General features: G+C 35.3%; 1 protein-coding gene across 2 annotated transcripts in view; it reads right to left on the bottom strand.

Moving 5' to 3' along the window:
• CNTLN (centlein) overlaps positions 1-14361 on the bottom strand; it is a 391924-nt gene that overhangs the window by 247976 nt on the left and 129587 nt on the right. For both annotated transcript variants that reach the window (XM_030920397.1, XM_030920398.1), the window contains exon 6: positions 1385-1518. In XM_030920397.1, the coding sequence (XP_030776257.1) occupies positions 1385-1518 (134 nt within the window). The remainder of the gene's footprint in view (positions 1-1384; positions 1519-14361) is intronic.

Raw genomic sequence — 14361 nt, 5'->3', positions numbered from 1 at the left:
GGGAATTATAAAAAGGCAAATTTCAACTAAGTACATGTAAAACAATGTTCAAAAATTTAAACAATATAAAACGAAAACAGCAGTATTGAAAAATATGAGAAACTTTTAAACTAAGTTTCAAGAAAAGACTTAATGCTATGTATGCCATCTTATTGGGAAGAGGATATGAATAAATAAAAAATTTTAAATTTCATCCAAATCTAAGGTTCTATTCCTATTTAGAATTACTTTTCTGACTTCACCATTGTTTTAAAAATAATTACAATATGAGTTGATATGTCAAACAGTCTGTCATCTATGAAGTTTATACTTTTCCTCACCCTTATGATGAAAAAGTTTTTAAAATGTGATACAAGGAATCTATTAATGTTCTAATTCATTTTAATTTTACTGGCTTCAATAATGGTAAACAGTTTCTCATCCAAACTAAATTCACAATGGCACAAATTTACAAAACTGTATTTTACCCAATGGAACCATAAAAACTACCTGATAAACAGCACTAACTTGACCCCCTTACCAATGCCCACTATCATGAAGGAAAATTCCCAGACAAGTTTTACCAAAGAACTCCACCCAATGTGTACCAGAATGGCAGAGATGTATCCATCATTTATATATCACTTAGTTTTAAATTAAAATAAATTATACAATCAAAGTCTATTATATACCTCCAGAAGCATACCTTCGATCCCATGCTCTGGTGCTACCAAAATAAATAAACACATACATACAAATATGCATGCATGTCCATTCATGCATGTAGACAGATAGATAGATAGACAGACACTGATCTATGAACCAAGGAAAAGTTCTGTCTTAATTTATTCTCTCTCATACTATTTTCTGAAAAAGGTAATTATAAAGTAGATTAATAGTTTTAACATCTTTAAAAAACACTTAGAAACACAAGTGTATCGTGCTTACTTTTTCAAGTAATCCAACTTTATGAAAAGTATTATAAAATCAACTATGTTGATACAGCAAGACTGCTTTACAAACTGAAACTATATAGAACATAATAAAATTAAGAGTCAAAATTTGTTTCTCAGTTATTATTGTTCACTGTAACAATATGAGTATCATGTAACACATGGCTAGAAATGTTAGAAGAAAACAATGAATGAAAGCATTACAATGTCCTTGTTAAAAACTGAAACTAGGGTACCCCTTGCCCATGCTCATCCAATCCTGTATACCCACTCATTCTCCCAGGCAATTTTTCAATTTAGTGTAAATAACTCCAGATTCTCAATGCACAAACATATATAACCATAGAAAACATAGTTATTATTTTATGGTGTTAGTAATAAGTATAAATGCTATCATTCTGAATGACTAATGACATTTCTATAACGTTAAGTTAAAAATTGAATATACTTGCCTGACCAGGGTAATATCCATATCCTTCTGGATAAGTTCAGTCTGTTTATTACTCAACTGTAATGACAGAGCATTATATTTACTCTGTGATACTTCAACTTCTTTCCTTGCTTCAATTAAATTGTCTTCAAAGGCCTAAAATTAGAGTGCTTATATCAATAATCAAACATAATAAATACTAAATGTAACAAAACATGTTATATTTAACTATTCTACAAAATGACAGAGAAAAACTAATACTGTTTTAATTTTTTCACTTAGTTAAAATAATTTTAACACAAACAATAACTTTTATACCAGTCACAGATTTTTTTTTTCAGAAACTTAAAAATGTCATGGCCTCTTGGTATAAAAGTTAAGAATGTGAAGCAAATAAACTAGAAGATATGTATAAAACATTTAGTTATTAAATTATTGTATAATAAAGTAATACAGTAGATGAACAAAAATGAATTCATTTATTTTGATATTAATCACAACAAATTATAGACATTTACTTATTTCCCTGTTTTCTCTGTTTGAAGTGCACATACAGATACATTTCAAGAAGAAAGGACAGTACTTCAAAGACATCAAAATAGTTTTCCAAAGTTTGAGACTCAGATCATGTTCAGTTCTCTTGACTGTAGTGAAATGTACCTAAAGTTCTTGAAAGTTGATCTTTTCCTCCTGATCATTCTCTACATCTTTTTTCATTGTGAAAGGATTTCAAAATTAGATGTCTTAAAGATATAATATAAAATTAATTGTAATTACTTTTGCAAAGAACTAAATATATACATATATATCTAAATAAAGTATGCCAACATAAATACCATACATTCATTATTTCCAAACATAAACACCAAGTTTTAGGTAAAGCACTAGAAATTCCTACTTATCTGTAAAAAAAAGACAATGATAGACAGACAACAAAGGTAGACAATTAGATGGAGGAAGGAGAGGAAGACAGAGGGGAGGAAAGAAGGGCAGAAGGAGGGAGGGTGGGAAAGCAAGCCTTTTTAAAAAGTTACTCTATCTTTGTGCCCAACATATACAGAGATGGCAGATGTTCAACTACTGACAGTTAGGACTAAATGCATTGTTACGCTTAGCAATGGAAAGAATCCAAACTCAGATAATGAAACTGGGGACTACAGAAGGGCTCTCATACTCTTAAAAAGCCAAAAGCCATGTAGGGTGATGCCTCCAGCTTTGTACTTTTGGCTTAGGATTGTCTAGGCAGTACGGGCTCTTTTTTGGTTCCGTATGAACTTTAAAGTAGTTTTTCCAATTCTGTGAAGAAAGTCATTGGTAGCTTGATAGGGATGGCACTGAATCTATAAATTACCTTGGGGATTATGGACATTTTCACGATATTGATTCTTCCTATCCATGACCATGGAATGTTCACTGGCCATCAGAGAAATGCAAATCAAAACCACAGTGAGATACCATCTCACACCAGTTAGAATGGCGATCATTAAAAAGTCAGGAAACAACAGGTGCTGGAGAGGATGTGGAGAAATAGGAACGTTTTTACACTGTCGGTGGGACTGTAAACTAGTTCAATCATTGTGGAAGGCAGTGTGGCGATTCCTCAAGGATCTAGAACTGGAAATACCATTTGACCCAGCCATCCCATTACTGAGCATACACGCAAAAAATTATAAATCATGCTGCTATAAAGACACATGTACACGTGTGTTTACTGCCGCACTACTGACAATAGCAAAGACTTGGAATCAACCCAAATGTCCATCAATGATGGACTGGATTAAGAAAATGTGGCACATATACACCATGGAATACTATGCAGCCATAAAAAAGGATGAGTTCATGTCCTTTGTAGGGACATGGATGAAGCTGGAAACCATCATTCTGAGCAAACTATCGCAAGGACAGAAAACCAAACACTGCATGTTCTCACTCATAGGTGGGAATTGAACAATGAGAACACTTGGACACAGGGCGGGGAACATCACACATCAGTGCCTGTCATCGGGTGGGGAAGTGGGGAGGGATAGCATTAGGAGATATACCTAATGTAAATGACGAGTTAACGGATACAGCACACCAACATGGCACATGTATACATATGTAACAAACCTGCACATTGTGCACATGTACCCTAGAACTTAAAGTACTATTTTAAAAACAAACAAATGAACAAAAAATAAAAATAAAAAACTACAAGAAGCCAAAAACAGATTGTAACTATAGTCTGGAGACATAGAAGAAATTTTTTAACATACCACAGATAAGATCTGTGTAAAGCTGCTTATCTCAAGATTCAATCTGATTTCTGCCAAATATCAGGGAGGGACAAGATGCCTCAGGCTTGAAAGAAGATCTAGCTCCAGACTGAGGTACCCAAAAGTACCAGGAACCTCAAAATAGCTTAAAAGGGATAAACGAACACCAGGGTAGAAATAGAAGATGGTAAAACATTCCCATCAAGACAAACCCTTCAAACCTAACCTTCAAAAAGAGAGTCAACGAAGTGAACAATCAGAAATAAACACTATCCGGCCAGGCGCAGTGGCTTACGCCTGTAATCCCGCACTTTGGGAGGCTGAGGCGGGCGGATCACAAGGGCAAGAGATCGAGACTATCCTAGCCAACATGGTGAAATCCCGTCTCTACTAAAAGTGCAAAAATTACTTGGGCATGGTGGCATGCACCTGTAGTCCCAGCTACTCAGGAGGCCGAGGCAGGAGAATCACTTGAACCTGGAAGGTGGAGGAAAGGAAAGGAAGGCAAAGGAAAGGAAAGCGGAAAGGGAAGGGGGAAGGGAAGGGGGAAGGGAAGGGGGAAGGGAAGGGGAAGGGAAGGGGGAAGGGAAGGGGGAAGGGAAAGGGAAGGGAAGGGGGAAGGGAAGGGGGAAGGGAAGGGGGAAGGGAAGGGGGAAGGGAAGGGGGAAGGGAAGGGGGAAGGGAAGGGAAGGGAAGGGAAGGGAAGGGAAGGGAAGGGAAGGGAAGGGAAGGGAAGGGAAGGGAAGGGAAGGGAAGGGAAGGGAAGGGAAAGGAAAGGAAAGGAAAGGAAAGGAAAGGAAAGGAAAGGAAAGGAAAGGAAAGGAAAGGAAAGGAAAGGAAAGGAAAGGAAAGGGAGCGACAGTATCCTAGCGAAATGCAAATATGGGAACCAATTTAAAAGAACTATAAATATACAGAATATCCTAAAATAGACAAACATGAAGCAAAAATGGAACAATCAGGCATCTAAAGTGAAAACACTACTATTTGACGTGAAGAGTGGATACAGAGAAACCAAATCAAAAATTATTGAAATAATCCAGCCAAAGCTGATGGTGGCTTGACAAGTAATAACAGAGGTGGTGAAGAGTCCAATGTAAAAGATATTCTGAAGGTAGAAATGATAGGACCTGTTGATAAGTATCTGTGGAGTTGCAAGATAAAGATAGGAATTAAAGATCTCTCATAAGGATATGTCCTGGGAGCAAAGAGGTAAATTGTGGGTCCATTCATCATGATAAAGCAGACTACAAGAAAGATAGGCTGAAAACAATAATCCAAATGTCAGCTTCTGGTGGACATAATACATACATTTTAATTATTATAAAATATGAGAGCAAGTTTCCCAGTAAGTATAAAAACCTAGAACAATTTTTAATGAAAAACCTAAATTACCAGAATGGAATCAAGAATAAATAATAGAACTTCATTTGTAATACTAAGCAAAGGAAGAAAGAAAACGAAGTAGGAAAATGCACCCCTCAGTACAGGTGGTCCTAAAGCTAGCCCTCACACAGAATTCCAGCCTGGGTTTCCATTTTTGGAAGGTCAGTGAACCCCAAATCTGGAGCATGACTTATGGTGGGCCCCCACAAGTCATGTTCCCAAGGTAAAAAACAAAAATAGAATTCCTCTCTGAAGGAAATTCCCTTGACATTAATACAAAATTAAGGTAAAACTTTTCATTGTTTCCCACTAAACATTGTTCAGTTTTAAGCCATGTGACTATACTACACATTCTAAATTTAAAAATTCAAAAAAAGAAAAAATAGAAAATTTCAAAAGGATAATTCAAAATGTTACAAATATCAACACATTCAATCAATTATATAAAGCTGACTCACAAAAACCCCTTATCTGGTCCTAGAGGTTTAAAGGAAAGACCTACAAACATTTCAATAAATGAATAACCCCTGTCTTCTGGGAAACGTTACACAGAATTTAAAAAGGATGTTCTCAACTCATTTTATGAAAATTGCATGACCTGTTATCCAAGTCAGAAAGGGAAGGACATAAAAAGGAACATTTCAGAGTGATATCACTTAGGCATATAAATGCAAAAATCCAAAATAAACTATACTAGCATTAAAGAAAGATTTGGGTAATTTATTGAGATTATTTCGTTCCAGAAATACAAGGATAGCTTAACATTAGAAAATCTACTAATATAACTTACCACATTAAGCGATTAAAGGAAAAATATATGAACATGCCAATAAAGTCAGAAAAATCACCCAAAACAATCCAACACCTTACGATTTAAAAACAAAAACAAAAAACTAACAACAATATAGGAATACAGAAGAATTTTCTTACTTTGGTATGAATGCCAAAAATCAGCAAATATGATAATTAATTGTGAAATGTTCATTCAAAAATCAAGAACAAATTTGTTTTATATTAAAATTGTCCTGGGGATTTTAGGTAATATACTAAGAGAAGGGAAAAAAGAAAAGACATTAAATATATAAATATTAAGAGAAAGAGTAAACCATTCTTATTAGTAGCCAATATGGTCTTCCACCAAAAAACAAAAACAAAGTGTAAACATTTAGAGCAATAGTTGAGCAAGATTATAAAAGACAACTGTGCAAAGCTCAGATGATTTTCTATATAACTAAACATTTATAGTATCAACAAGAAACATAAAATAACCAGAAACAAATCTTACAACCAATGTACAATATAATTATATGAAGTCAGAAACCAAAAGCACTTGTATGACTCACTTTATTACAATATTCCTTTTATTGTGGTGGTCTGGAACCAAAATAAATAATGAAACAGAGGAGTAGAACAACACTATAGAACAACTGGAACTAAAAGAATAATACAGAATATTCCACTCAACAACAACAGAATATACATTGATCTTCATGGCTCATGAAACATTCTCCATGACAGACCATAAAACAAGGCTCAACAAATTTTAAAATACTAAAAATATATAAAGTGTTTTTTCTGATCACAGCGTAATAAAACCAGAAATCAATTACAGAAGGAAAACTGGAAAATATTCATCTATGTGGAAATTATGCAAAACATTCTTAAACAATAGACCAAAGAAGAGATCATGAAAGAAAGAAATTAAAAAATACCTTGAGACAAGTAGAAATGAGAAAACATACCAAAACTTATGTGATGCAGAAAAAGTAACGGTAAGAAGCAAGTTTATAGCTGTAAGTGTGTAGTACATTAAAAAGGAAGAAAAATCTCAACAACCTAAATTTACACTTGGAAAGAACTAGAAGAAGAACAAATAGAACCAAAAGTTAGCAGAAGAAAGAAGTAAGAAGGATTGGAGTAGTGATTAATTAAATAACAACACAATAGAAAAAATTTTTAAATAAGAGTTGGATTTGGAAGAGATCTTTAAAAATGGATACGCCTTTAGATAAATTAGATTTTAAAAAGAGAAAACTCAAACAATTATAAAATTAAAAACACAATTATAGAATTAAAAACAAAACCATATGATCATCTCAATAGACACAGAAAAGCTTTTGATAAAATCCAACATCCCTTCATGATAAAAACTCTCAACAAACTAGGTATTGAAGGAACACACCCCAAAATACTAAGAGCCATCTATGACAAACCCACAGTCAACATCATGCCAATCATACTGGCAAAAGCTGGAAGCATTCCCTTTAAGAACTGGAACAAGACAAGACAAAGATAACTACTCTTTTTTTTCTTCTTAACTTTAAGTTCTCAGATACATGTGCAGAACATGAAGGTTTGTTGCATGGGTATACACGTGCCATGGTGTTTGCTGCACCCATCAGACCATCATCTAGGTTTTAATTCCCAATTGAATTAGGTATTTGTCATAATGCTCTCCCTCCCCTTGCCCCCTGACCCGCAACAGGCCTCAGTCTATGATGCTCCCCTTCCTGTGTCCATGTGTTCTCACTGTTCAACTCCCACTTATGAGTAAGAACATGCAGTGTTGGTTTTCTGTTCCTGTGTTACTTTGCTGAGGATGATGGCTTCCAGCTTCATCCATGTCCTGGATTGCTGGGTTAAATGGTGTTCCTGGTTCTAGATTCTTGAGGAATCACCACACTGTCTTCCACAATGGCTGAACTAATTTGCACTCCCACCATCAGTGTAAAAGCATTCCTATTTCTCCACAGCCCTGCCAGCATCTGTTGTTTCCTAACTTTTTAGTAATCGCCCTTCTAACTGGCATGAGATGGTATCTCACTGTGGTTTTGATATGCATTTCTCTAATGACCACTGATAAGCTTTTTTCATATGTTTGTTGGCATCATAAATGTCCACTTTTGAAGGAGAAGTATCTGTTCATGTCCTTCACCCACTTTTTGATTGGGTTGTTTTTTATTGTAAATTTGTTAAGTTCCTTGTAGATTCTGGATACTTTTGTCAGATGGGTAGATTGCAAAAATTTTATTTCATTCTGTAGGTTGACTGTTCACTCTGACGCTAGTTTCTTTTGCTGTGTAGAAGCTCTTTAGTTTAATTAGAAGCCACGCCCACTCTTACCACTCCTATTCAACACAGTACTAGAAGTCCTAGCCAGAGCAATCAGTCAAGAGAAAAAAATAAAAGACGTACAGATAGGAAAAGAAGTCATGTTACGCCCTGTCACTGATAAGATGATTCTACACACAGAAAACCCTACAAATTCCACCAAAAGGCTCCTAGGGAATGCACAATTTCAGTAAAGTTTCAGGACACAAAATCAATGCACAAAAATCAGTAGTATTTCTATATGCCAATAATGTTCAAGCTGTGAAGCAAATCAAAAACACAATCCCTTTACAATAGCCACAAAAAATAACAAAATACCCAGGAATACATCTAACCAAGAAGATGAAAGATCTTTACAAGGAGAAGTACGAAACACTGCTGAGAGAAATCATAGATGACACAAACCAATTGAAAAACATGCCATGCTCATGGACTGGAAGAATCAATATCATTAAGATGGCCCTACTCCACAAAGGAATCTACAGGTTCGATGCTATTCCTACCAAACTACCAATGTCACTTTTGACAGAATTACAAAAAATATTCCAAAATTTATATGGAACCAAAAAGCCCAGTTAGGCAAAGCAATCCTAAGCAAAATGAACAAAGCCAGAGGCATCACATTATCCAACTTCAAACTATACTACAGGGCTACAGTAATCAAAATAGCATGGTACTATTGGTACAAAAACAGACACAGAGACCAGTGGAACAGAATAGAGAACCCAGAAATAAAGCTGCACACCAACAATTACCTGATCTTTAACAAAGCTGACAAAAACATGCAACGGAGACAAGACTCCCTATTCAATAAATGGTGCTAAGATAACTGGCTACCCAAATGCGGAAGATTGAAACTGGACCCCTTCCTTACAACATACACAAAAATCAACTCAAGATGGATTAAAGACTTAAATATGAAACCAAAAACCATAAAAACCTTGGAAGACAACCTAGGCAATACCATTCTGGACACAGGAACTGGCAAAGATTTTATGATGAAGACGCCAAAAGCAACTGCAATGAAAAATTGACAAACGGGATCTAATTAAAGAGCTTCTGCATAGCAAAAGAAACTATCATCAGAGTAAACAGTCAACCTACAGAATGGGAGAAAATATTCACAAATTATGCATCTAACAGGGGTCTAACATCCAGGATTAACATCCAGAATCCATAAGAAACTTAAGTCAACAAGCAAAAAAAGAAAATGACCCCATTAAAAACTAGGCAAAGAACATGAACAGACACTTGTCAAAAGAAGACGTACAAACAGCCAACAATCATGAAAGAAATGCTCAAAATCACTAATCATCGGAGAAATGCAAATAAGAAATACAATGAGATACCATCTCACACCAATCATAATGGCTTTTACTAAACAGTCAAAAATAACAGATGGTGGGGAGGCTATGGAGAAAAGGCAATGTTTATACATTGTTGGTAGGTTTGAAAATTACTTCAGCCACTGTGGAAAGCAGTTTGGAGATTTCTCAAAGAACTAAAAATAAAAATAGAACTACCATTTGACCCAGCCTCACTCAGTAGCCAAACAAAAATAAATTGTTCTACCAAAAACGCATGTGTACTTGTATATGCATCACAACAGAGGAGCAAAGACATAGAATCAAGCTAGGTGACCATCAACAACAAACTGGATAAAGTAAATACAATACATATACACTGTAGAATACTATGTAGCGGTTAAAAAAATCATATCCTTTTCAGCAACATGGATGCAGCTGGAAGCCATTATCCTCAGCAAAGTAATGCAGAAACAGAAAACTAAGAATACTAAGAACAACTGTATTCTAACAAATACAAAACTGTATTCTAACAAATCTGTATTCTAACACATACAAAAATGTATCTTAACAGATTGGATAATCCAAAGAAGTGGATACAATCCTAGAAACAAACTTATGAAAACTGAAATATGAAAAAACAGAAAATCTGACAGAACAGTAAGAAGACTGAATAACTAATCAAAAATCTACCAACAAAGCACAGGTCTACATGGTTTCACTGCATAATTCCACCAAAAATTTAAAGAATTAACACCAATGCTCCTCAAACTCTACTAATAACTGAAGTACAGAGAATATTTTGAAGCTCCTTCTATGAGGAGAGCATCATCCTAATACCAAAACTAGAAAACAACACTAGGAGAAAACTAGAGACCAATTATCTGATGGATATTAATGCAAAAATCATAAACAAAATACTAGCAAAAAAGATTACAAAATATGACCAAGTGGAATTTATGCCTTGAATGCAAGGACAATTGAAACATACAAAATTCAATTAATGAAATAAACCACAATGAAAGAATAAAAGACAAAAATCATAGAATCAATTCGCTTCATATAGAAAAAGCATTTGACAAGATTGAACACCCTTTTGTGATTAAAAAAACAATCCACAAACTAGGAATAGAAGGGAGCTACTTCAGCATAACAAAGGCCAAATACAAAAAACCTATAGCTAACATCATACTCAATAGTGAAAGACTAAAAGCTTTTTCTCTAAAATCAGGAACAAGATGAGACTGCCCACTCTCACCACTTCTATTCAACATAGCTTTTTTTTTTTTTAATTTTTAATTTTTGAGATGGAGTCTTGCTCTGTCATCCAGGCTGGAGTGCAGTAGTGCGATCTCAGCTCACTGCAAGCTCCCACTCCCGGGCTCACGCCGTTTTCCTGCCTCAGCCACCGGAGTAGCTGGGACCTACAGGCGCTCGCCACAGAGCTGGGCTAATTTTTTTTTTATTTTATTTTATTTTTAGTAGAAACGGGGTTTCACCATGTTAGCCAGGATGGTCTCGATCTCCTGACCTCGTGATCTGCCCGCCTCGGCCTCCCAAAGTGCTGGGATTACAGGAGTGAGCCACCGCGCCCAGCGTCAACACAAAAGTTCTAGCCAGAGCAACTACGCAAGAATAATAGAAGGCATCCTAATCAAAAAGGAAGAAGTAAAATTATCTCTTCTTGCTGATGGCGTGTTCTTATACATAGAAAACCATAAGATTCCACCAAAAAACTTTTAGAACAAATAATTCAGCAAAGCTGCAGTACACACACAAAAAAATACACAAAATAGCTACATTTCTATATACTAACAATGAATAATCAGAAAAGGAAATTAAGAAAACAATTTCATTTACAATTGAAAAAAATACTATAAATAAATCTAGCCAAGGGGGTGAAAGACTTGTACACTGAAAACTATGAACATTATTAACAGAAATTATAGAGGACACATATAAATAGAAGACACCTCATGTCACTAGATTGGAAGACAATGTTATGATGTAAAAACTGCCAAAAGTGAGCTACACATTTAATGCACTCCTTATCAATATCCCAATGACACTTTTTGCAGAAAGTTAAAATATCATCCTAAAATTCATATGAAATATCAAGCAACCCTAAATAGCCACAGCAATTCTGAAAACAATAATATTGGAGAACTCATATTTCTTCATTTCAAAATGTATTACAAAGCTACAATAATGAAAACAGTACTGTACTGACATACAGATATACAGACCAATAAAAATAGCCTAGAAATAAACATTTCTATATGTGCTCAAATAACTTTTCACAAAGGTACCAAGACCAACTGATGACTAAAAGGCAGCCTTTTCGACAAATGTTGCCAGAAAAACTAGGTATCTACACACAAATGAATGAAGTTGGACCCTTACACCATACACGAAAGAAAAAAAAAAAAACCTCAAAATGGATTAAAGACCAAAATATAAAAGCCACAACTAGAAAACTCCCAACATAGGGAAAACACATCATGATACTGGATTTGGCAATGATTTCTTGCAAATGACACCAAAAGCATAGGCAACAAAAGCAAAAACATAAAATTGGGACTATGCCAAAAACATATAGATGGTACTACCTCACAATTGAAAACTTTTGTTCATCAAAGGACACAATCAACAGATTAAAAAGGCAACAAAAGGACTTGAAGAGATATTTCTCCAAAGATGATATACAAGTAGCTAAGAAGCATACGAAAAAAATGGTCAACATCATAATACAAATAGTTCAACTGGGATTTGTCCCAGGGATGCAGGGATGATTCAGTATATACAAATCAACAAATGTAACACATCCCATCAATAAACTGAAGGACAAAAATGATCTGATCATCTCAATTAATACAGAAAAAGCATGATAAAATTCAACACACCTTCATTATAGAAACTGTCAACAAACTAGTGAAACAAAAAACATGCCCCCAAATATTAAAGGCCATATATATCAAACCCATAACATCACACTAAATGGGGAAAAGTTAAAGACCTTTCCTCTAATTTAAACAAGAAAAGAATGCTCAATTTCACCACTTCTAGTCAACACAGTACTGGAAGTCCCAGTCAGAGAAATCAGGCAAAAGAAAAACACAATAGAAAAGACATCCAATTTGAAAAAGTGAAAGTCAAACTGTCCCTCTTTGCAAACAACATGATCTTATATCTTTCTTTTTTTAATGACTCTATCAAAAAAACTCTCAGAACTGATAAATAAATTCAGAAAAGTTGCAGGATACAAAAATCATGTACAAAATAAGTAGCACTTCCATACATTAGTAATGAAACAGCTGAAGAAGAAATCAAAAAAGCAATTCTACTTCCAAAAGCTACAAAAACCAAAAATAAGTATCTGGGATTAAGTTTAACCCAGGAGGGTTAAGACATCTACAAAATGAACAAACAAAAACACTGATGAAAGAAATTGAAGAGGACACAAACAAGAATAAAAACAGATCACACTCATGGGTCAGATGAATTAATACTGTTAAAATGACCACACTGCCCAAAGCAATCTAGATTCAGTGCAATCTCTATTACTACCAACATCATTTTTCACAGAAATAGAAAAAAACAATTCTAAAATTGATATGGAACCAAAAAAGAGCCTAAATACCCAAAGCAATCCTGAGCAAAAGAACCAAGCTGGAGGTATGACACTACTTCACTTCAGAACATATTACAAGGATATATTAACTGAAACAGCATGGTGTTGGCATAAATATAGACACATAGACGAATGAAACAAAATATAGAACCCAGAAGTAAATCCACTGATTCACGGCTGATTGGTCTTCAACAATGCAACCAAAAATATACATTGGGGACAGGATAGGATACACCTCTTCAATAAATGGTGCTAGAAAAACTAGATAACCATGCGCATAAGAATGAAACTGGACACATCTCTCACCATATAACAAACAAACTTAAGATGGAGCAAAGGCTTAATTGTAGTACATGGAATTACAAAAATGCTAGAAGAAAACATGGAGAAAACTCTCCAAGACATTAGTCTAGGCAAAGATTTTATGCCTAAGAACTCAAAAAAACAGGCAACAAAAATAAAAATAGACGAATGGAACTATATTAAATAAAAACCTTCTGCACGGCAAAAGAAAAAATAGGTTGAAATTCAGTCTACAAAAAAGAGACTATCTTCAAAGTAGCAAGAAACCTTTGAAATGAGTTAAAATATTTGCAGATTACTCAGTCAACAGGGGACTAGTAGCTAGAATCTATAAGGAACTCAAAGAACTCAATGGTTTTTCAAAAGTCACATTTTAACACATGCAAAAAAGATGAATGGACATTTCTCAAGAGAAGATATACACATGGCCAACAGGTATATGAAAAATGCTCAGCATCATTAATCATCAGTAAAATGCAAATCAAAACCATAATGAGATGTCATGTCATCCTAGTTAGAATGACTATTACTAAAGGGACAGAAAATAACAGATGCAAGTGGGGATGCAACAGTGTATATAGGAGACCTCTTGAGATTCGCACCAAGATGGCCCAATAGGAACAGCTCCAGCCTCCAGCACCAGCATGAGTGACACAGAAGACGGGTGATTTCTGCATTTCCAACTGAAGTACCGGGTTCATCTCACTGGGGTGTGTCAGACAGTGGGGGCAGGACAGTGGGTGTAGCTCAACAATCAAGAGCCGAAGCAGGGCGAGGCATCACCTCACCACAGAAGCGCCGGGGGAAGGGAATTCCCTTTCCTAGCCAAGGGAAACCGTGACATACAACACCTGGAAAATTGGGTCACTCCCACCCTAACACTGGGCTTTATCAAAAGTCTTAGCCAATGGCACACCCATGCCTGGCTCTGAGGGTTCCACGCCCACGGAGCCTCCCTCACTGCTAGCACAGCAGTCTGAGATCTAACTGCAAGGCGGCAGCAATGCTG

Source organism: Rhinopithecus roxellana, chromosome 16, assembly GCF_007565055.1.
Source record: "Rhinopithecus roxellana isolate Shanxi Qingling chromosome 16, ASM756505v1, whole genome shotgun sequence".
Classification (NCBI taxonomy): Eukaryota; Metazoa; Chordata; class Mammalia; order Primates; family Cercopithecidae; genus Rhinopithecus; species Rhinopithecus roxellana.
Note: the sequence above shows the minus strand (reverse complement) of the source record. Positions and strands in the feature narration are given on the sequence as shown.